Consider the following 25,657-nt stretch of genomic DNA (forward strand, 5'->3'; position numbering starts at 1 on the left):
TCTGCTAGAATTAGAAGGTGACTTACACAAGCAATTATGACACAGCCCTCCAGGATACAAAACTGAGAGAATGAAAACTGTCTAACTTCCATTTTTAGCAGTTCTGTCTCAGTGTTGGAGCTGTAACCAATGTACCTTTAAATTCAAACAGAGGTAAAGCTCAAAGGCATTCATAAACTTGTTATGAAATATGACAAATTAATAATATCACTGTGAAAGAAAAACCACTTGATCCAGGCATGAATTCTGAATCTTTTCCTATAAACCCATTTAAATAAAACATTTTGCCACTTTTCATGAGGAGGATGAGCAAGTGGTGTTTGAGGAGTAAAACTGACAGTCTTCTTTATGCGATGCAGTCCCTGAAAAACCTTCAGCGGCAATTAGATTATGGGCCTAACTTCCCAGCTTGCATTATGCCTTCTCCCCAGCAGCTTTAAGCCTCCATGTCATAGGCTTCTCTGAAGATGTGCAGAAAGACTCAGTACAGTCTCGATCTGTTGTCTCTGAAGAAGTAATGGGATCCCACCTCACATTTCTGCTGTGTGTAAAAACACACTTGCCCCTGTGTTTAAAAAGGCACAGCTCTGCTACCGGGTTTTGGGTCAATGGGTTATTTAGTTGTTTTTTTTCCTCTTTCCTCCTCTCCTCTATATATTTCCCCAATCCCTGTACTGCAGCCCTGGCCAGGAATGAAGAAGAACACATCAGAGACAGCGAAGCACCTTGACCTCCTGACAGTCCTCATTCTGTCGTCACAGGCATGGTGAGTGGATGTCTACTTACAGCCAGACGCACAGAGAAAAGATGGTTTGACTACATATCACCCCTTCTTGAACTAATATACATTAAATATACTACTTAAACAAGAGTTATTTATCAGCATATGCACAGGCGACATGACAGAGAAATGTCTGTTGAATAGAATACCAGCAGCCACACATTGTTTTATTTTATGAAATCATTAAAAATGAAAGAAAATGTAAAGGGACTAATCTTCCTCACACAAATGACAGTGCATGGTAACAACTGCAGCACAGAAAACCCACCTGTACAAACAACGCAATAATAGCTATGCCGTGCTTCTTCCCCACTGCCTCATCGATGCTGCTGTACAGTGTGGAGTTCCAGTGCATTAGATGAAGCTAAAACAAAGCAGTGCAAATAGACCAATAGATAAATATGTTTTGTAATTAAAAATAAAACACACCAGAAATTAACTTCAATTAACAAAGCCTCCACGTTTGAGTGCATGCATGCATATGCATGCCTGTGGTTATGCATGTATATCTAAATGGATTCCCATTATAATCAGGAATCCCAAGAAGAAAAAAGAAAGTCAGCTGCAGAAAAAGCGATCTATAGCCAGTTACCAAATATCTGCAACAAAAGTGTGAATAACCACGGTAATGATGAGTTACATACTCCCTCACTTTGAACACTGAAATAACATCAGCTAATACAACCTGCCAGTGTTGCCTCTCATCCTGCCAGCTCCCTCCCAAGGTATGATTATGGACACAGGCTGTCCAGACATACATTGGAGTGGCCGACTGTATTATCTGAATGTCACTTGTCTCACACGTCACCTTCCAAGATGAGTCACTCACATCTCAGCAGTAAGAGCAGGTGAAGTGACTTCAAGAAAGGTTAAACAGAGAGAAAGCTGAGCAGAGAAGGATGGCTGAAGGATCACCTTCGGGGCAGCAGTGAAAGGGATGCTAAAGAGCAAAATGAGAGCCCTCAACTGCCTTCTACAAGGGACCAGGGCCCGTAGGATTTAATGCATGAACACGTCAGGCAGCAGACACTGGATGGAAAACATCAAGTCTGTCCTGGTGAAGTGTCACAGCTGTCCATCTTGATTTGAGAAAAGCCCTTGAAAAAGGGAAGGGAAGGGAAGGGAAGGGAAGGGAAGGGAAGGGAAGGGAAGGGAAGGGAAGGGAAGGGAAGGGAAGGGAAGGGAAGGGAAGGGAAGGGAAGGGAAGGGAAGGGAAGGGAAGGGAAGGGAAGGGAAGGGAAGGGAAGGGAAGGGAAGGGAAGGGAAGGGAAGGGAAGGGAAGGGAAGGGAAGGGAAGGGAAGGGAAGGGAAGGGAAGGGAAGGGAAGGGAAGGGAAGGGAAGGGAAGGGAAGGGAAGGGAAGGGAAGGGAAGGGAAGGGAAGGGAAGGGAAGGGAAGGGAAGGGAAGGGAAGGGAAGGGAAGGGAAGGGAAGGGAAGGGAAGGGAAGGGAAGGGAAGGGAAGGGAAGGGAAGGGAAGGGAAGGGAAGGGAAGGGAAGGGAAGGGGACGCCACCATCTACTGAGACGTAATATACATTTCATACATGAGTTTCTCGAGCACTGATGCGAAAATGTAATCTCTGTGGCTGAGTCTGGTAACATTGCAGAGCTTCAACACCCTAAGCACTGATGCTTTCAAGTTTATCTGCCAACAACTTTTGCACATTCCAAATAGATAAAACAGCTTAAAAAAACTCTTAAATTTAATTCCTGTTGTAAAATTAAGTGACTGAAATTTTGCTCAGACATGTCTAAAGTTAAAATATCACTGTCTTAACTAATATTGTTTCCACCTTCAGACAAACTGGTCTGTAAAACAGGTAACATTTTCTGGTTTTGTGCTTCAATTTGGCCCAGTAACAGACCCTATGAAATGCTTCTGGCAAGCAGGAGTTTACCAAGGGACCTCAGCATTTCAGAAGATCTGCTCCACTCCCCTTATTTCATCTCTGAGGATAATTTTATGTGCTACTCTTGATGCTTGTCATCTTATAAGCCTTTGTCAATGTAAAATTTTAAATGAACATACTGTAAATCAAATTACATTTCAAGTTATCATTGCAAATAATTCTGGTCGTATTGATCGCAGGCATTTGCTGTACTTAAAAAATGAAACCTTTAAAAAAAATCATTCACACATGAAGAACACTGATACGAATGTACTCGACCACTGCTATAAAACTTCTAGACATACAAACGCTCCCTGTTAGAGCTAATCTGTCTCATCATTTCCCATGAATGTACTTGGTGTCATGTACTTCAGCAGACATAAAAAGCTTTTCTATACATCTGATTTACCTTTGGCCTTTAGAAGAATAAAAACAAAGGATCGGATACGGACAGTCCATTCCCTGACACTCCCTTTAGCAAACAGACCACCACCCTCGAAGTCGGAGCCCTGCCTTCTGCCCGGCAGAGCCTGGAGCCTGCATCAGCCATCCACTAGAGGGGGCTCAGGGAGTCCCACGATCCGAACCAAACCCCAGACCTGCCGAGGGAAACGGGAGCCAGCTGCAGGCAGGCAGGCAGGAGTGCACAGGCTCACAGAAAAGGTTGCAGTGACTGCAGTCCCGACGGCGATGTCCTTGGTGCTGCGGAGAACAATACCACATGGCACCGCCATTCATTTTGTTTGAAATGTCAAAGCAAGCCTCTCCTTTGGCGACGGGAACAATAGCGCCGGGAGTGATAGCCAAATTTAACAAGCCCATTACTTCAACTGTGTCAACAGGTGGGGCTTGGCTAAGGCTGCCATGACATTCAGCAGCTTGCTGCGCTCCTTTGGAGGTGAAGTCTGTAATCTGATGTCTCTCCGTGTTCTGACAACAGCATTTTTTTGTGAAGGTTTGAACGGAAAACTCTTAGCCTCAGAGAGAGGAAAACGAGCAAGCACTTCAGACCGTGCCAGCAATGACCCCAGGGTATCTAGAAAGAGGTCGCAGTTCTGTCTTAGGCTCTTAAGGGCAGAGACTGTTTCCTATGTCAGTGTTATATATTGGTCAGGAAAATGATATCCAAACCTCTGTGTAAAATATTAAGACATCTAGAATTAGTCTGTGAAGCAGCATAAACAGCCTGCCAGGAGGCCGTGCTGTAAAATACACGTAGCTGCTGCATGAAAGGAGCTACATGGTGCCAAACACCCTGCGGATGGAACTGCTTTACAAAGCACATACCCACCGGCCAGCACCTCTTCCCACATCTCCCGGCAACATGGGAAGAGTAAGTTATTAATATTAGCTAAATATTAGTAAATATTAGTTTATAAGTAAATATTAGCCACCCATTTCAAGCATATCTCTAGGCCTTGCTATTTACTTGGGGAAAGAAGATTCTCTGCATACTCTTAGGGCCTCCTTCCTTTCCACCAACTTAACGGAGGTCAGGATGGTCTACGACAAAAAGAAAATAACACAAAGACAAAAAATGGTTCTGCATAAAGCTGATGTACCCTTGCCTAGGTTCAGGTTTAGGAATCAACATTACTAAAGGTACTGAAATGGACATTCATCACTTTCTGGCTCAAAGGCTCCTGTAATTTGGAGGTTCCACTCAAGAATGTGGAATATTTAAATGCTCAATATTTAAATAAATATTTGACTCCTTGGAACAAGAATCAATATTTTGTACCACGTTTCTGCAGACCAATGTAAAACAAACTTCTGGTCTGTGTTAAAAATGCTACTCTGCGACTGCCTTAGAGGTAGCGATTATTACAGTAGATTAGTCATCTACTTTTTACACAGTAGATTGTAAACCTGTTGCCATAAACACTTGCGGAGCCATATCGTACCATAATATAAATGGGTTTGACAAGTTACAGACAAATCTTCTAAAAACAGATACTAAAGGGAACAGATAGAATGGTAGCCTCTAGCACTCCTAGCCCAACCACCGCAGATGACCGAGGAGTACAATACAGAAAGAGGTCAGGCTCGTGTGCTCTCCTCAGGCAGCATCTCTTATTGCCACTGCTAGAGACAGAATACGGGATGGACCGCTGGTCTGACCCAGCAGGGTATCCATTACGTTCCCATCTTCGGAATCTAGGAGATACTTGGAACAGCTCTTCACAGAAAAGGTTCTGTCATTAGGGATTTACAGGCTGAAATTAGACAGGTAACCTAATGAGACCTAATAATACCATAACACATCCTAACAACAGGTCACAAGGCCTCACATCTTTTGCCCTCTGATAAGCCTGTGCATGTGCATTTAAATAAATAGATGTCAACATTTGTCTAAATACATGGAAGCCAAATCAAATGAATTCTTCTGCAGAAGAGGAAAAATGTAGCTCATATGGGGTCTGGATAAGTAAATGAACAAGAGATACAGAAAGGGAAATATTACCAAGGAATTAGTAAGACCTAAGTTTGCTTAGCAAAGTGTTCCTTTCAAATTGTTGTTTATCCTATGCATTCATGAGGTTTTCTGAATTGTTCAGCCTTCTGTTCACTTTTTTTTTTTTTTGTAATTTGCAATTAGATGAAAATCTCAGATAACAGAAAAAAATAAACGGCTAAAAATCTATGAACATTACAAAAATTTGAACTCTAAAAAGGACAGTCCACAACCAACATGGCCTGTAACTCCTGTTAATATTAATGGAAATCAGATGTGCACAGGGGAAATACCCCAGTGCTTTTACAACTCTTGAAACTACCCATGTAACACCTCTGTACACTGACAACTTCACAGCCATGCAGCTGTACGTTACCAGTAGCTAACAGCCAGGCAGACTTACTAGGTCAATGGTCTGTACTTTGGTAGCTTTCAGTTTTACATTGATTTGAGAAGGCCGTATTGATTTGGGACGTTGGTTTGAGAGTGCATACTCACAAGGGGTGCCAGCCTCTGATGAAAACAAACCATAAGGGTTTTTTTAAATAATCAACGCAATGTATTGGCAGCTCACTGTAGTGTGGTTCATTCCGAGTGCAAACAAGCTGCAGCAGGAGAGATTCTGTTCAAGTTGTTAGCTAATGTGTTGATGCTCAGCAGTTACGATGTTTCTATACAACCAGAATGAGTCAGCTATGCTGCTGATTGTCAGGGCTGGCTTGGAGCGCCAGACAGTGCATATTTTTGCAGAAATATTAAAAGATTGTGAGAAACTCTTTAGCATAATAATAATAATTATGATAGTAGTAATAATAATAATAATAGGATGAAAAAAAAAGTACTTTGGAGACGTTTAACATTCCAGCTGTATATCAAAGAATTGTAGTGGTGACTTCCTTGGAATAGGATGAACTGAAAACTCACAAAGGCAAATGATAAAGTGCTGATAGAGTTGATTTACTCTGTCAACAGCTGGAGAGACTCTCCTTCATGGGAAATATTAAGAAATTATTGCAGGCAGCAGAGTGAACCCTACAGAACGGTTATTCTGTATGCAACAAATCCTGAGAATCCTCTCAGTTTTTACCCAGTCTTCACTCAACTAAAAGACTTTTGATCATAGTCCTGATGTCCTTGCTCAGGAAAAACATACACTGACATTAACTAGAGGCCTGTCTCAAATCAAGACTGCTTCAAAACTTAATAAGGACCTGAGATTCTGGCTTTAAAATCAATAAACAAATGAAAAGCCTACACTCTAATCGGTTCCTTTCCATACCACATAAACATCTTTTATACCAAGCTGAAAAGAAAAGGCCTGGGATGGTAGAGTTTTACACAGTATCAGTCACTGGGATGACAGATTCTGGCAAGAACTAGATTTCACTCTGTATGACCTAGTATTAGTTCTGGAAGCCAGTTTCAATAAAAAAAAAGTGTTACAAGAACATGTACATTTTTCCTCTGTCTATGATGCTGGCTGCTCTACAGATCTTTGCAGGGTGCTACAAAAAATGATCTTCTAAGCTCTGTTGCTGGCCTTACGCTATTTCTAGTTCACACTTAAAACATAGACTCACAGGATAATTTAGGTTGGAAGGGGCCTCTGAAGGCCAACCAATGCAACTCGCCTTTCCCCATGCAAAGCAGCAACAAATTCAAAGTCACCCACTAATTCAAAGTTGGATCAGATTGCTCAAGGCCTTGCCTGACCAAGTTTTGCGTATCTCCAGGGAGGGAGATCCTCCAACCTCTCTGGGTAGCCTGTTCTGTATTTCATCTCCCTCATGGTGAAGAAATGTTTCTCCTTGTACCTAATCAGCATCTCTCTTGCTGCAACCTAACCTCTCTTGCCCTTTCACGCTGCTCAAAAGAGCCCGGCCCATCTTCTCTTTGGTCAGGAAGCCAGGCACGAAGTGGCCACAACTGCCAGAACAATGACTCTTGAATGACTCCCAGATGATGGCTCTTTCTCAGATCCTGTCAGTGAATATCACCTAGTGAATGTCTAAGTTTCACCTAAGTTTACTTTCACCTGAGCTTACTTAACTCCTGCAATGTCAGAAAGTCACTATTGTGTCTATCCCCCACTGCAACATGCTAGTGGGTCTCTGTTATCCAAGTGGCAGACCAGGGCAATGTGAGACAGGCTAGTGCATTATAGGAAAATACTCTCTGAAATACATCACAGCTAATCTTTTGTTATGACATATCATCTGATTAACAGTCGAGGAAGAAGGAGGACCCTGTGCTCAAATGTTTCTGCTCTCTTATATAATCTTAATGCTAGAAATTTGCTATAAATCTGCACAATGAGTTGCTACCCTAAGAAGTAGTTCATATAATATTGCTGCTTTCTTTATGAATACTTCCTGCTAAACTACTGGAGCCCCAATTTGTTATTGGGATCCCTTTAAAACACTGTTCAATGTGGAATGTTTTTATCAGCTAAGCTAGGCAGTTTGGACAGAAATAACAAACCCACACTTCCTTGGAATCAAGGTACAGGTGCCAATAGCAAAGTCCTCTGAACCTCAATGGCATCAGAAGCAGGTCCTACAGCAGACTTACACCTGATAAAACCACTGGCAGCTGGGGCAACAGGAGGCAAGATAAAATATGTACATAACCTGGGTGTAGGTCCAGCCTCAGCAACCATAGCCAATTTTTTAAGGTTTTGTGACATGGGGGATCACTCTGTTCAACAGGCTCCTGTTTGTGCTCTATACACAACAGAAGACTATGATTTTAAAATAATCCTGCTTCAGATCTGTGTGTTAAACTATTAAAACATCAGACTACGACACTATCATCACTAGACTTACTTGAATGCATGTTGCTTTTGCAATCACTCACTGTACTTTTTTTCCAATCCATACACTCTTGCTCTTCACTAAGGAGCTAGGTACTCCAAAAGCTTCTTTCTTCAGTGCATGCTGTGTCAAGTGTAAATGAATCTGTTGGAAAGCTTTGTTCCCTGGTCAGAACTAGGTTATAAAGGTATTTCTGGTTAGCTGTGCAACTAGCAACTACAAGCTCCAGAAAAGTCTGCTTAGTCCAGTAATATTACAGGTCAAGAATGCATCTGAAGGTTCGAGATACATTATTGCTCTCCTATCTTCTTGATCCTTATTTCAATTCATATGGGGTGTTCTTTAAAAGACTAATAGGTGAGTAGTGCATCACCACATTTTAAATTGTGAGTTGCATCTAAAACATGTTAGTCTGGGAACTGTAACCACATGTCTTTTTGTCATATATCTGTCACTACTGAGACAGACAGTGGCACTGAAACATTGTTTTGAATCCATGTAAATGCCACCTCAGGGATTAATCTATATTATTAAGGTAAATTAAAGCAGCTTTAGAGCTCATAGAATCATAGGCTATCCCTAGTTGGAAGGAACCCATAAAGATCACAAAATTATAGAATGGTTTGGGTTGGAAATGACCTTAAAGACCTTAAATGACCTTAAAGACCTTAAATGACCTTAACCTAGTTACAACCCCCCTGCCATGGGCAGGGACACCTCCCACTAGATCAGGTTGCCCAAAGCCCCATCCAGCCTGGCCTTGAACACCTCCAGGGATGGGGCATCCACTGCTTCTCTGGGCAACCTGTGCCAGTGCCTCACCACCCTCTGAGTGAAGAATTTCCTTCTTGTATCTAATCTAAATCTACCCTCTTTTAGTTTAAAGCCTCTTTGCTCTATATCATCGAGCCCAACTCCTGGCTCCACATAGAACTACCTGAAAATCAAACCGTATATCTGAGAGCGTTGTCCAAACAGGCTGACAGGCTCGGTGCTGTGACCACTTCCCTGAGGAGCCTGTCCCAGTGCCCGACCACCCTCTGGGTGCAGAACCTTTCCCTAACACCCAGCCTGACCCTCCCCTGTCCCAGCTCCATGCCGTTCCCTCGGGTCCTGTCGCTGTCCCCAGAGAGCAGAGCTCAGCGCCTGCCCCTCCGCTCCCCCGTGAGGGAGCTGCAGGCCGCCATGAGGCCTCCCCTCAGCCTCCTCTGCTCGGGGCTGAACATACCAAGGGGCCTCAGACGCTCCTCATACGTCTTCCCCTCTAGACCTTTCACCATCTCTGTAGCTCTTCTTTAGACATTCTCCAATAGTTTTATGTCTTTTCTTATGCTGTGGTGCCCCAAACTGCACACAGTACTCAAGGTGAGGCCGCACCACCACAGAGCAGAGTGGGACAATCCCTTCCCTTGACAGGCTAGCAGTGCTGTGCCTGATGTACCCCATGGTACACCTGGCCCTTTTGGCTGCCAGGGCACACTGCTGGCTCACGTTCAACTTGGTATTGACCAGAACCCCCCAGGTCCCTTTCTGTAGAGCTGCTCTCCAGCCTCTCATCCGCCAGTCTGCACATATAGCTGGGGTTGCCCCATCTCAGGTGCAGAATCTGGCACTTGTTCCTGTTAAATTTCATGCAGTTGGTAAGAAAGCAGCTGCTCTGATAACTACTGTAGAGCTTAACAATTGTTCTCCTGGACTCACGCAGGTTTATTAAAGATCACTACACTCCCGTTCCACTCACAACGTGCCATAAAAACTGAGGAGGGAACAGTACGAATGGGAAACTCTGGATACCTAGCCAGGGCCAATATAAAGTCTTTTTCCTGGTCTGAGAAGGATGAAATGAAGCTGAGGATTTTAGCTAGTAATAATGGATAGCAACACAGACTAGACATACTTTAATTACGCATAATTTAAAAAAAAATGCATAAACTATATCACATAAAGACAAAATGTGGAAAAAATGTGTCTTGCTATTATACATGTGCATAAGAATTTATGAGTTGATACTTGACTTGGCACTGAATTGTTTCAGGAAGCAATTGACTAAGCTGCTGGCAGTGACCGTAACACACAGTAATTAAGTTCCTAATCCTCACAAGGGGACCGAACCAAGGATATGACCAGGGCACACAGCTTCAAGAAAAGTGATTAAAAAAAGTAGAAAGTTAGTTATTAACAGCCTGAAGGAGAGGTTTAGGAAATTAAAGTTAATGGAATTGATACAGAAGCTGTTTGAAAATATCAGAAAAAGCAGGAGTACATTTATATACTCTGTACCACAAAAAAAAGAAGCAAAACCCCATGAAGTATAAAGCCTGCATGGTTAAACATTACAGTTCCGTCAAGGTAAATATGGTCCTTTAAAAAAGCAAATGCAAATAAAAACAAATGACTGTATTACAAACTCTGGGCAAAAGCAAGAAGAAAAGGAGGAGGAAGTAGCCAAGGGAGTTAGGATATTAATCAGTGTACTTGGTTTATGCTTGTAGACTTGAATTTTTCAAGGCTTCTGTCATGGATAGGTGCCAAAATGCCACTGAATTTCAGTAGGAATTAAATCATCTTTATCATTTCATACATAGATTATTGTCATAACAAAGACATAAAGGGAACTCTGTGCCTATCTTTGAAAGCAATGCTGAGGTCAGTGCTAAGGAAGAAAGGCAGGCTGGAAGCAGTGCCAAGAAACACAGATGACAACACTGTTAAGTAAAAATCCTCCTGAATAATATAATGTAGGAGAAGGAAAAGCTAAACTTCTGTCCAACTTCTGCTTGTTACAATTTATTGAAAATCTAAAGGTCTAGGTCTAGTCTGTCACTTAACTGTGAGGTTCTGGGTATGTACAGAACAAGATGACATCCCCTGAACAAAGAAGTCTGTAATTTAAAATCAGACAAATTAGGTGGAAGCAACAATTAGGCTTGGAGAAGAGTACAAGGTATGCTGGAGATTGTGTTTAGACAACCTTGCAGTCATAGTGTGAGATACAAAGTGTCTCAGGCCAAAAGCAAAGTTCATAGCTAAAACATTCAGAATAAATGCTCAGTTGGGACATAAGCTAGTCCAGAAGAACCCTTGCTGACTGTGCTTTTCTCTCCATGGACACCTTTGAAAGAGGGTTGAACTGTAATGTTGCTGTAAAAAAAAATATTTTAGTTAGATTGTATAAGGAAGGGTTGCAAAGACCTTCCAAAATCTATTCTCTTTCCAAAAAGCCAGCCCAGTAACAATTACCTAGACTACAAAAATAGATTGCAAAAGTAGTCTAGGCAATTGTGCAGCATACCTTCAGGCATGCCACTGGAAAGACAAAGCATAATGGGAGCGTAGGATTGTTTGTAGCATCTCAGGAAATGCCCTAGCAGTCACTGTGGCAAATCCCTTGTGATACAGAAATATCTACCACATTGGTGAACCGTACTGAAAAAGAATAATAAAAACACTGCAACATCTAACATTAACCAGGCTTCTGTGTTCCCTTTGAAGAGTCCAATAACATGCAGTAGCCTCATTTCATGTAAGGAAAACAATTGCTGGACAACTGAAACAACAGAATTAACAGCAGGAAGTACACATGTATATGGAGAGATTCAAAAGACCACAGCAATGAAAAGTAAGCTAAAAAGAAAAGTAATGGCAGCAACAACAAAAATCCATCTGAGTGTTCTTCTTTCTGCTCTGGCAAAAGAAGCTAAAAGGCTAAGGGAAAAAAAAATATTTAACCTTATTAAAAAGGCAAAAAATGGGTCAAATCTCTTCAAACTAAGGATGTGCCAACTTGTCACAGAGAGGCTCTATTTCCAAGGTTAGGAAAAAGGAAGCAGCACAAGGAGGGGACCAATCCCCAGAAAGCTTTGCAAACCCCACCTAGGCCCCTTTTGTCTAGGCCTTGAACAGAAGGCCAAAGGATCTCCTCAACGGCTCACAGAGGCTACTGAAATGTGGCATTAGCTTGTCTGTTTTTTAGGAAAACCACTGGCAAAGCATCGAAGGGCATAGGGGAAACTGAGGGTGCTATAATTTGTATTTATTTTTTCTTCCTGCTTGAAAGCACAAGCACGGCTTATTTCTATTGGCATGCAGAGGAAATTAAAAGAAAACAGGAATTAATCAAAAAATGAACATTTTTCCAACCTCAGGAAAATTATACCGGCTAAGAAAAGGAATGAAAACGGCAGAACACCCTTGATTCTATATTGCTGACTTTAAGTTTGAACCCAACCAGTAAGTAAATGAAAAGCTACATAGTTCTCACAGTCAGATTCATAGGTCAAGTTCTTCACTGTGCCAAGTTTCTGCTCGATGTGTGAAGCAAGGAGCACCAGAGAAGGTCATTGTTCCCTGATACCACATCTGGCCGCAGCAAACATGTAGGCTGAGGTGCCCCAGCTCTGCCCTTACCTGTGCTAACAGGAGCAAATACACATTCAAGCCTTTCTTCTTCCTTCCCCTGAAGGCCAGGAAGGAAAAAACAAGGATTTTAGCACAAAGACCCTCCATCCTGCTGTTAGACTGGGTTGCTGCCAACCTGCGTGGGTGTACATGTGTGTCTGCATGTGCTTTTACATCTCCATAGCTGGAAAGTGCGAAGCTTGGTAGAAAGGGACTGGACCTTGATGAATAGTTGATGATATTACAGGCAAGCAATGCCAACCACACAGAAAACACAAAGTGGCAGAGGTTAAGTGGTTACTTCTGGAAGTGTTAGTTATATGACTAGGCATTTAATATAGGCATGCCCAATTCCACAAAGTGTTGGCTGCAATCTGTTGTCCTGGATTTAAAACCAGACTGTTTGTATGTGGAAGGATTTAAATCACTGATTTAATTTTCAACAATAGATTCTGTATTGAAGGCAGAATAAATTAAAAAAAAATACTCCTTCTCTCCTAATTTACCAAGTTTTATTAATAACTGATTTGAATCCTGTGGTTCTGTGTGTTTCAAAGCTAAGGGTCTCTCTGAAGAGATGAGAATCTGTGGCTGCATATTATCATTTTAAATTGTAAGCCTGGCTGTTTTCCAGTGAGCAGTTGCTCATCCATACTACGCTCCTCTTGGAAACTGAGTCGGTTGGTTTTTTTTTCCATAGCATCAGCTACGTTTTCATTGGAATAATAACCCTTGTTATGCATATCCAAGTTTCCTCTTGAACTGTACATTTGCACATTGCATAATGGTATTATACTTCTCTCCAGTCCCCTAGTTGCACAGACTCCCATAATTTTGTCAAGCTTTAATTGTGCCTCACTCTGGTTCATTACGTGGCTTAGTGCTGCCACCTTAGAAGGCAGGAATAAGCAGCGAGGCTGTCTCATTGGCAACAGTGTGGTCCACATAGCAAGGCATCAGATACCCCTGTGGTTTAATTGCTGAACTGGGATTTATAACCTAAATTAGCTATTTTGGTACTGCAGTGTCTCAAAGCCTCTCTAGAATTCGATGATCTAGGAATTATGAGTCAGTTCTCTGTCAGTCCTGAAAAAGACATGCGTGACCAAGGCCAAATAATTTAATCCCTCTGAACTTGTTTTCTACCAGTTCATTGGCAAGAGCGGAACTTGCCTCCCTCGCATCAATGTTTCAAGTATTGCATTCTTTGTGCTTGTGAAGCACTCAGGCATGACAGTAAATACTTGTGGAAGCCTTCAAAGCTCTTCAGCTCTTAGATGATCTTCAAGTTTTATCCTTTACCTCTTGAGAGCCATGTGTGTACCATTAACACAAATAACAACAACAAAAAAAAAAAGGAGGGGGGTGGTTAAGTCTGTATCAGAAAGCTATTGTCTCTCTCTTAGAGTATTCACTCATACTGGGGCCAACCTAGGAACTGGTCCTGACATCAGCATGCAGCATAGAAAGGGAGGAAATGAGGAATCTCCTTTCCCAGCTTCTTCCACAAATGACAGATCTTAGACAGAAAAACAGTTAGGCACAGGAGTCAGGGCAAAGTGCTAAGGCACCAGGAAATTGAGGCAAGATGTAAAGCAGAGTGTCAGCAATGATCATGGTAGAAACTTGAAAATGATGTTGAACCGAGGCAAAACAAGTCAAGGGCAGACAGCCAAGAAAAAGAGCAAAGACTTGTGTGCTCAAGCTTGGGCTTAAATTCATTTCAGAAGTCCCACCTTTTAAGTGACTACACAAGCTCTTCTCCCGCGGCAGAGTGAAAACGTAAGTACCTATCTTTTAATGTTGGGAATGGGGTTTGCAGTAAGGGATGTCACAGCAGCAGTCTCTATATCCATAAGTACAAGCACTGTGACCAAGACAGTTCTGTGAGAAAGCAAAATAAGGAGAAGGCAAAGCAGTATTTCAGCTCAAGGAGTAGAAAAGTTTCACATATTTTAACAAAGTCTCAGAGGCTGTACTGTCTCCACCACAGACAGGGATTGCTAAGAGCTATTTTGCCTTCAAAGCTCCTTGCCTCCCTCAGTGAGGATGCAGTGCCACCAAGCTTGATACACTTCTCACTTTCTTCTCATTCTCACTTCCTTCACTAAATTCCATCCACCTGCGACATGTCTCCTTAGAAGAGTTCTTCCTATTTTGCTCAGTCATTTGTAGTCCAGACCATTTATTTCTTGAAACAGTACTGAAATTCTCCATCCTGGTACAGGTTAAAAATCACAGCCTATTGCACCTGCCCCTTCAAAAGTTTTAGATGTGTGTGAGCAGTGAAGCCACCACACACAACTGGCTGCAAGTAAGACAACTCCTAAAAGAGAAACAAAAGAATAAAGAAGCTTTAGTACAGACTGTTAATGCCACTCTTCTTTGACCTGGTGTCTGGCAGCTTATGTGTCTTTCACAACCAATGAATAAATTGCAGATTTCACACAGAAGGAAAAATAACATTTACTACATCTGATCTTCCTGATCATTACGATCTTCCACAGAGCTTAACTGAGTGCTTCTCGGATGCTAGCCAAGCTAAAAAGCGTTTGTAGCAGCACATCAGTCCGTTTTTGCACCTGTTATTTTCATGAATTCACAATTCGAAGTGCATAGATGTATTCCCTGGTAAATTCCAACTACATGTGACTGAGTAAAACAAGGGCCAATCCAAGCTCATATTGACAAATTACCTAGAAACAAAGTATACTTTAGAGGCTGCATGTGCCTATTTAGGTCAAATTAACCCTCAACCACAATAAAAATATAATACTGGAAGAGCTTAGCAACCAGCAATCTCAAGAGTCATAAGATGCCCATGTGTGCTTTTACAATGATGGTAATCTTGTTTTTATCTTCTTGTCAGTTTTCGTTTAGCATACTGGGAGGGAACGGAGACCTCCCAGCTTTGTACCACTACAAAAAAAGCAAACAATAGTCACATCAACCAGGGTACCACGGAGTGTATGGGATATACAAAAACACAAAAAAATACTTAAACACCTGCACGTATGGGGCTAGGATCACACAATACAATTCACTGACAGCCCTGGAATTGGTCCTAGGGCCAATTTTGCCCATGGAGTGCTGTGTAATGGTAAGTATTATTATTATGCTTCTAAAAAGCATCTGCATAATGGGTAAAAAATTCTGTTTCTCTATAAATCAGTGCAGATTTGGAAATCAAAACTGAAAACATCTGCTTATATATAGGCGTGATTTTCCTGTGTTTTTCCACAATTCTGTCCTCAGAAATTAGGTAACATTCAATGGGCATGTCTAATTTGAATTATAATTAGTCTGTTACTCATAATCTGTCAGGGATATAGCTCTACAGCTCTGCACAACTTCCTGAGGAGAGGAAGCCCAGGGAGGTGACGGTCTCTTCTCTCTAGTAGGCAATGACAGGATACACAGGAACAGCACAAAGCTGTGCAGGGGGAGGTTCAGACAGGGCATTACGGACAATTTCTTTACCATGAGGGTTGTCAGACACTGAAACGGGCATCACGGCGAGGTGCTTGATGCCCCATGCCTGTCAGTGTTCAAGAGACGTTTGGAGAATGCCCTCAATAATATGCTTTAACTTTTGGGCAGCCCTGAAGTGATCAGGCAGCTGGACTTGGTGATGTCGGAAGGTCCATCCCAACTGAACTGAGCTGAACTGCACTGAACTCTTCTATCACCAGAACAGTTTTGTTAGGTCATATTAGTCATATATTTTAGTCATATATTGCCACTTTTCACAAAGCCATTGCAAGATTTCTGCTTTTTTTTTCTTTAAACAACAAAATATTATGTCTCACATAATGTTGTTTGGCACAGTTACAGGCATCACATTCATTGTCATAACTATTACATGAACGTCATCGTTTTCCCATAAGAAGCAGTGTTTTAATCACAGTTCAGAGTACTCATCTGCAATAATTTCAAAATTTAGATTTTTTTCCAAGCTATTGAGTAACAAGCTAATTTTCCACTAGAAAACTTGGAAAATTTCTAAGCAGTGTTCCAAACCTCAGCATGAAGCTACGTAAACCACTCTGAAATCTGTCCTTTTTTCCTCCTCATGACTGCCTAAGCAGGATATTCTTCATTCATAGGTCTTGTGCTGCTCAGGGAACAGGATTTATTCCTTGGTTTAAAACATTTTGTTTTAGGGTTTATGACTAGGGTCTTAGTCCCACTACAACTATCAGCAAATTTTCAGAGGTTTCGAGACTGAGCTCACATATTAGAAACTGCTGATATTATGGATTAAATCCTGCTTGTCATTCAAACCTACCCAATCCCACTGCAGTTTGTAAGCTTTCACGTAAAGAGGGAAAGACAGGGATGCATATGCCTCCTATTACAATTACAAATATAGTAATTATAGTAATTATTTTAACCAAAATAATTCACTACACAAGCCAGTAAGTAACTGAATTAAACAGATATCAAGATTAAATAAACTTGCAAAAAAAATCTAAGGTCGGCAAAGAATAAACTTCCATGTTGAAAGCACACCACTTCCTCTCAAGAAATGCCAGGAAGGAGATGCATGGTGTGTATGCATTTGATTTCAGAACTTTGACACAGAGAAATCCTCGCGCCAAAGACTGTAAATACTTGAGAGTAAAGAAGTATAATGGTTGCAGTCTAAGCCCTAAAACTGTAACTCTGATGAGATCCATAGGCAGGCACCATTTCTCGTGAACACAGGAAAATTTAATGGCTTACATCAGACAGAGGGTAGGATACATTTTTGAATTATATATAAACACATTGCAGCAGGTATTTCAGTAACTCTGAAAGAGACTACAGAATGAATTAGTCTGCTCTTCATGATACGACAGAAAGGAGCATCTTTTTTCCTGCACAAAACTGATTCTGGTCCTTCAGGCAACTGAATTTTCTTCTGCTCTACTCAAAAATTGTAAGACAGAAAATAATACAGTTTTTAATCTTCCTGCAGATCTTGGAAACATTTTTTAAATGATTTTCTGCCAATCCTCTTCTACTGAGAGCTTTCACATGGTTCACAGCTAATATAATCCTACATTTTAAAGAGGATGGATTACAGAGAATTATGCTCCCTGTCATATACAAGCACTGAAAGGAATGTTTTTATTTTCTCAGTTACAGTTCTATTTCAGAGCAGCAGCCTGAAAACAACTGTTTCCTTATGTTCAGATTATGCCTTTGGTCACGCCACCACTTGAATAAATAAGAGGAGGAGACACCTTGAAGGCATAATTTTCCCTATGTTTCCCTTCACTTCAGAAGCCATAAAAACATATTTTTTTTTTCATAAAACAGCACTGATGCCATCTGATGGTTCTCTTTCTCCTGCTGCCTTTTCTGTCTTTTTTGGACTGTAAATTGATTAGATCTGGCACTAGAGTATGCTATGTCTCTAAAGAGATCAGACAGAGTGGGACTCCATAGATGCCCCTATACTAACCTTGTTAATAAGAAGGATATATGTATTGATGACTAGGATGAGTAGTAATTTGCTATTCTTGTCTCTCTCTACCTCCCTTCTGTACAGCAAAGGTGAGGGAGGGAGTCAGAGCTTCATTAGTTCATTTGTTCCTCCTCCTTCTCTAATCCATACTCTTGGCCTGAAGGAAATAAAGACGTGGAATAGTTCCTCTCTTTCTTATACATAAATAAGGTTCAGGTAACTCACATGAGGGTACAAGTGTGGGTTTTACTGCTTCATGGAAATGTGTACTGCAAAGCACAATTTAACCTTTGGTACCTTGTTCCATTTGCCAGCAAGAAACAGTCTCTCAGTGTTAAGACCATTATTAAAAACTTAACCGGTGGCCAAAGGGCAAATAACACTGTTTATGTGCAGTAAAAGTACTTGGTGAGAATGATTTCTGGAGAAGGTTGCACAATGTCTCCTTCCAATTTTTGTCCAAAAGGTTAAGAACAGCCTTTGTGTTCTTGTTTTCAAGAAACAAAGAGAGGAGCATTGTATCAATACATATAGCACTCTGCTTTTCCTTTGTTTAAAAAAGACATGTTACAGCATTTACTTTTGACAACTATTTATTCTTTTGTCCTGCTTTCCTCACTGATCGCAAGCACAGATGTTTCAGTGAAAGTGATAACACTTGTGTATTATTGTCAACATTCTGATTTCTTCAGTCAACAAAGGTGGAAAACGTATCTTTGCTGAACTTCAGACAATAATAACATCATTACTTTCATAACGATGAACTCAGCTTCCAAGTCACATAAACAACATTTTTCTACAGTGTGAATTATTTCAAGAAGCTGTTTGAGAGGTTACATAAGTTTAGTAGCCAAACCTATTTCACCAGGAACCTATATATCCTAACCACGTGCAAAGGTCCCAGCTGTCTGGTAAGAAATGATAGATTGTTGCACTAAGAGACACAGGATATTACCTAACTAATATAGGATATTGCTTAATTTCCATAAGAGCTGCTGTGGTATCAAAGGTGAAGAGACTAAGGAAGTAACTGAAGAGTTTTCTTCCAGACTTCGAAAAATAATACTCTTTTAACAGCATCCTTTACAAAGATCATTACACTAATAATCTGAAGCTGTTCCACAACTATCCAGCCCAATAAATAATAAAGTAATAAAATAATAAAATAAAGCCTTACAATCTTCAGTCCTAAAAACCAGACTGCTGCTCCAGTCAATAAACAGTCCTAGACAGTTACCTCAGATAGATCTCTTTAAACTGAAAGTTGCTACACTGATTTCTGTAGAACTGCTCCGGTTTTATAATAGTGTAATGGTGTATTTAAATTGGACCTAGTTTCTTGTGTTAATGTACTCACTTAAACCAAGCACTTAGGTTTTCATATTACTGCTCATCTACTTGGCTTGTCTTCCTCCCACAAAGGGAGGATGGTTTAAAATCCTTATCATTTGCTTTGTAAATTCAATTCTAGTTTGTTAGGAAAAATGACCTGCTAGATTTGTTCCACTGGCAAAAGATCCAAACTTACGTGCTTGGTGCTCAATATATTTATAGCCATGCATTTGTGCACAAACAACTACCAGATTATTTTGCATTTAGAATAGGAAGAATAAACTCCCCCAGAGTGTTTGTATACATCCAAAGTAAGCACCTATCACCATTTATGTTCGCTAACTAACAAGCCTAGTGAAAATCAAGTCCAATATGTGTTTAGAATATGCTGATTTCCAACAACCGCATAAACTAATGCTAACATTAAAACTTAAGAAATAGATTTCCTGGTCTTCTGACAAAAATGATTGATCTCCACAAAAGCAACTAGGTGGGGCAACGGTTGGAACACAAAGAGAAGATAACCCATTCTGGAGTCTCAGATGCACTACTTCATTAGGGGTCATAAGCGCCTGTTTTATTATTGCTCAGGCCTAATATTTGATTTGGACAATTTCAGCTGGATTTAATACAGCAGCTCTTCATGGACAAAGCAAAAGGAAGTGCAACTCATCTGTCAACAAGACCACACTGTGCTTTTTACAGCATAGGACAGAAGATGATGAACTGGCTCAAACAATATACCTGTGTGTGCCACTGGATATGACGGTAGCAGCTATGCAGTTATTTTCTGCCAGAAGAATTAATACGCATAAGGATGTTTGCAAAGTTAAACATTCACACTATATTTAAAATGTATTATAAGTCCATTTTTTCTACGACAAACTTCTTGCAATTTTAATTCTTTCTTGAGGATCAGAGCCTAGGTGGAAGTTGTTTAGATGCAAGAGACAGGATAACACCAGCTTGCTCACCTCCAGACTATGTTCTTCAATACTGCCAGAATTCTGTTTGTGCAGCTGCCATGCTGCTTTTTGAGTAGATGAAGAAACCCCTTTATGACAGATTGTTAGTTCGCATCTCTGGGTCAAGTATATTTTCCATGGGACTGAGATGCTGCAGTTTCTGCAGATATTATTAATCTGTTCCTATATACCACCAAGGCTGTTTGCAGAGTCATCCTTTATAGAGAAGGAGACGGAAGGCCTGTCCAAGTACAGTTCTTGACATAATTCATAGCAGCATTTCTTGACCACCACATGCTGAATCAGTCCTGAGGACCAGCACAGGGCACAGCTGTTTCATAATGAACAAGCTACTTCCTGCCTCATGGGAACACTGCAGTAGCCTGAAGGTCTTGTTGCCCATACAAACTTTATTGTATATATTACGCCAGGTAACCAGGATGTAGAGATGACTTCTCTGCTTTCCTTTTGGTTGATGAATCTTTGCTGTTCAATTAATTCTCCTGAATTGCCCGTAATCTGCCTGAAATCAACCTGCAAAGCCCGTACGAGTGACTTTATACCTGGGCTTTTGTGATGGACCAGTGCAAAATAGCAATCAGGACCAGAATCTGACCCACAACTCTTAAAGAAAGCCTCTGAACAACCCTAAAAATTAGATTGATGGTGTAAGCCAACATGCTTTTTACACTTAGCTCTGCCGTAGGTACTCTAATACTTTTTATAACCTCTTCCATAAAGCAGCTCTATTCCAATAGCCTGGCACTCACAAATAACACTGCAATAAATTTCTTAACTCTGAACAACACAGGAAAAAAAGGAAATATTGTTTCAGGCTCCTATGGGATTACGATAGATATATAAGGTACAAATAACTCAAAGAACTCTGAAAAAAAATAATTCTTTAAAATTGACACAGTGTACAGCAAATGAAATAAAAGATGCAAAGGTGAAGTCACCAAACGTCATGGTCGATATCTGTTAAAGCTGGTGTTGTAACCAGCGGTCTAGGAGATACTCCAAGATGTTCGTGGAATTGTAAGCAATGGGACAGTCAAAAGTGAAGCAGTCTGATGGATGGCTGCTGGAGGGCAGCAGACATTGGCCCCAGTAGTTGGGCTGCCTAGGAGCCCAAACTGACACCCCATGAACAACTAAATTTTTTCAGACTCCGTTATCACTTTGCTTGTGTTTCAGAAGTTTGTGATTAAGATATTACAGGGAATGCCTAAGACTATGGCATAACCTTCAGTTTTCAGGTATGTAAAGCTAGTTCGTGAACAAATTACTATACACTTCCTCCAAATGTTCCTAAATCATTACTGTTCACCATGGCAACATTTCCAGTGGCCATCTACAGCTATCAGTCCCCATTTACAGCTATTAGCCAAGGTGACACAGGAAGTGTTGAAACAGCAGATCTTGTTAGAACACTAATATTATTAAGACAGAAGTTAATTATTCTGCAAGTTAACTTTATGACCAATTAATCACACAATGGAATAAGTGCTGGAGGCATTCTATCCCAGATGCATATCCTAGTTTACCTGCACTACTGCACACCTCAGGAAGATAGCTTTTTGAAATGTAAAGCAATAAAATGCTGAGCTAAAAGAAAATCTCTTTTGAATTATCACAAATTCAGGCTGTGAATGTAAATCTTTTGCATTTAAGGAGTGTTAAAACAATGCAGTGTCACTCTTACCTCCATGGGAAAGGCTTTAAAATTAACTGTGTGCTCAGAACCACGCTGGTTTTCTCTCCCCCAGTGAAATCGAACATCGTGTAGTTCAAACTCATGTCCTCGAGGTAACGGCCCACCTATTAACACTGGGAAAGAACACAAATGGTAACAAACTTGGTTTTCCAAGCAGACAAGCCACTGAATATATTCTCCAAATACAATGAGGAGATGGTTGCAGGCTTCTTTATTATCAACTGCATGAGAGAGAAAAGTAAAGTTGACAGATGTGGCATTGTGAGTGATAGTGGTGGTAGGGTGATGGTTGGACCAGATGACCTTGAAGGTCTTTTCCAACCTTAATGATTCTATGATCTTTACTTTTGAACTTCTGTGCAGGCACAGAATGCGAATCCAGGCAGCTACAAACAACAGTGAAAACACTGTCAAGCTGCAGTCTCAGTTTTATGAGGCAGAACAGCTGGTTCATAACACTAAATAAAAACATTATACCTTTATCAGAAGAGTGAATATGTTTATTGCTGTTATCGAGACAGCAGGCATGTGCTCTAAACAGATGGTGGGGGTTCTGAATTGAACTGGTCACTACCTCCAGCTAGTCCAAATGCTTAATTTTCATCACCTGTATTTGCTATGTGTCACAGAAACTGATAGAAAACTTTTGATTGCCAATACCTTCCAAGATAAAGGTGTTAAGACATATACCACCTGTCAGGCTTCTGAGATACAGAATGCCCCCATATCCAAATATAATCAAACCTAGACACAGGAGCTTATTTACTTTAAAACAGCTCGTGGGCAGCCATGACTTTTTTCCTAGGGAAGTTTTTTAAAACATTCAGAATTTCTTAAGAACATCTATCCATAATTGCAACTCAGAGCAACCACTTTATATAATACCTTGATTCTTTTGCATTAATGGAGCCCTTCACCATACGAATAAGTAGTTTAAGAAAGCAATTTTGTTTGGACCTTTTTAACATCCGATCTACTTTTAAATTAACCAATGGAAACCAGGGATTTGTTAATCTGCTTCAGCCCAAATATCTACACATGTTGTAAGTAACTTTCTGCTGAAATCATTGAGTACTGGCTTCTACATAGGGCTGAATTTTACTTAAGGACATTCACAGTCTTTCTCATAATCCATTATACTCTAGCTTACATTTCATTGACTTTGAATCTTTAACAGTCTCTGATAATTGGTAATGACTATTTAATTGCATAACATACAGCTTTAGGGAATGACCTTTCCATAACATAAAGTTATCTTGATGCACAAACTAAGTAGCCTCAGTTATATTAAAGCTATTTAGCAATTGTATCATATTGCAACCATACAAACACAAAAACAAAAAATACGGAACTATCAAAAAAAAAGAAAGAAAAATGATCAGCTATGGTTTTCATAATCAGTTGCATTGGAGAAAAAAGTAAAATGTTCTGATTAATCCTCCTTTAATGATTCTTCATAATCATTACTAATTCAACTAATCTAGTAGCCATTAGCATTTCTATAATGAAATGTCCTTAATGTAGTTATGGATCCAAATTTGCTTCTTAAACTTTCTTTATCCATATTGAACCCATACCTATATCTATAGGGAAGATCTACAAATCTGGTGAACATTTGGGAAAACAACCAATTAACGTCCTTAGAGAAACCTGGAAGAATAAAAGGCAACTCGAAACTTAATTAGGTCTACTTTTTGGAAAAGCAGAGCATTTCTCTGGTTTAAAATATTGCTCCTACAGAAAGTGTAACTAGAAAAGAATGTTCTCTATATGATGCAGTTTTGTATCTGCAGGAGCTTCAAAGAGTTTATTTTTTAACCTAATTTATACATTGATCCCACGATAAAAAAATTTCAATGCATGAAGCACGTTTATCTTCCTTTGCCTTTCATCAACTTTTGATCCTTGTCAATAGATGCAACATGTTTAATTTTGCTTTTCAACAACTTTTGATCCTTACTAGAAAACAACTCCAAAACCACCATCTGCTATGCAATCTACCAAGAGCTTAAGAGAAGTCTCTCTGTTAGTAGGATATCCTCCACAGCACTTTTCAATATACAGTTCCATTATACAGTTGGTCATGCTTCTTCCACTTAATGTATAACACATGTATGATGATCAAATTGGAAGCAGCCTGTAAAAATGTTTACAATTAAGTAATAAGAAAGACTGGGGAATTCCAGATGGACTGTGTCCTGAATTAAAGGATAAAATCAATCTCCAGGAATGACAAATTGACTTTTAATATGTACTTAATCGGTTTAATTTTTTTCCATAAAGAAGTTTTTCTTTGACTGTCAACATTACAGAAGATGTGACTCTCTTCCACATTAACTGGACAAAGTTTCAAAAGCACTTAGTATTCAACAGTTCCCATTAAAATTATCTGGCTAAATGGACTTGTCATCAGAGATCCCTTGTGAGGAAGAGAAGCTGCAGGAGTTTCCGCAATCCCTGAAAATTGGCCAAAGTAGTAGGTCAAACAGAGCTTATTAACTCTTCTTCTCATCGTAGAGATAGCAAATGCTGTCCTCTCCCTCCCAAAAGTGGAAAAAATATCCCCAGCTTACAAATGGAAAACTATGTAATATGAAATCTAAATAGAAGCCAAGATAGAAATAGAAACCAAGATCTCCTAAATCCTAATCCTATACCTCGGTCATAAACTTTTATTCTGTTTCACGTTACTCCTTACACTTCAACGCTCATCTGCCTGACATCACACTGCATTCAAGTTTTAAAAGCAGTATTTTTCTTTTCCTAAATCTCTAATGGTTTTGCACATGCACATAAGTGTGTTGGTCCCATCTTATTAATCATTGTTACCAAGTTACAACCTGCCCTTGGGAAAGGTAGGTTTTAATGGGTTGCATTTTGGCATACAAGTAGCGAGATGTAGTTTGTGGTCACTCTTACCCACTCTGCAGGAGAATCAATAACCTTCCTGATCTTGCAGGGAGAACCATACTCCCTGAGAAAAGAGCTCTGCTTCTGATGAGGGCAGTAAAACTGTCTGGAAGTACAAAACTTCTGTTCTATTGGAAATATGCAAAAATCTGTGGAAAGAAATGTTCTGTTTTGCAATAAAACATGGAACTTATCATGGAAGGGAAATTATAAAGGAAAACAACATTATTAAATAAAACAAACCCTTGTGTTTAAAAAAAAAAAGTAGTGTAAAACTGAACTGATTCCCTCACTCCCTGCACAGCTGCAGCTTACGGGACTATTGGGATCTCAGAAGGAAACAAAAGTTGGACTGTCTCATGGTTTGACAATCTTCAGCTGTTTAAATGCCCCCAAAAGACTGTTGCTAGCTAAGATTCGTTAGACTAACTTGGATACTCTTCAAAACACATGGTAAGCACTACCACAGTGTTGGGAAGCACAAAGGATTTTTTTCTGCCAACTTTCTTGACAGTTGCCTCCTTTGTACAGAATAGTTTATCCACATGATAGGTCTGGGTGAGATAACACAATTTCGCTTAACTTGAAACTGGCTTCTAGTTCTTGTTTGTTGAATGAACCCCAAAAAAAAAAAAAAAACACTTTAAGAAATGATTGCTACCTGCAATGTTACCTGCTCTTTATCAATATTTTAAGTACGTATAACTGGAGCATCTTTCTTAAGTGGTCCAGTTGTGCAGTTAGTGCTGACAGCCTACTCAAATGAATGGAAAAAGTTTACCTTAACTTACACGGTCTCTGGACCACGGACGAATTTTGCCAGCTGTACAAAGCAGTTTGGCATCACACTGTCTCTGCAGCAGCCTGCACTGCTTCTGACAACAGCCAGCTGTTAATGCCACAGAAGCAGATGACACCAGCACGGCGGGGAACCCCGAACTCGCTC

The 25,657-nt window shown here is 40.3% G+C and overlaps 1 protein-coding gene across 1 annotated transcript in view; it reads right to left on the bottom strand.

Annotated features, from left to right (window-relative positions):
* The window catches only part of CA8 (carbonic anhydrase 8), a 51,237-nt gene that overhangs the window by 24,809 nt on the left and 771 nt on the right, over window positions 1-25,657 (bottom strand). Inside the window, exons 3-4 of the mRNA XM_048054498.2 lie at window positions 21,790-21,914; window positions 1,050-1,145 (exon numbers count right to left, since the gene is read on the bottom strand). Coding sequence (XP_047910455.1) covers window positions 1,050-1,145; window positions 21,790-21,914 — 221 coding nt within the window. The remainder of the gene's footprint in view (window positions 1-1,049; window positions 1,146-21,789; window positions 21,915-25,657) is intronic.

This window comes from Anser cygnoides, chromosome 2, assembly GCF_040182565.1.
Source record: "Anser cygnoides isolate HZ-2024a breed goose chromosome 2, Taihu_goose_T2T_genome, whole genome shotgun sequence".
In the NCBI taxonomy this organism is placed as follows: Eukaryota; Metazoa; Chordata; class Aves; order Anseriformes; family Anatidae; genus Anser; species Anser cygnoides.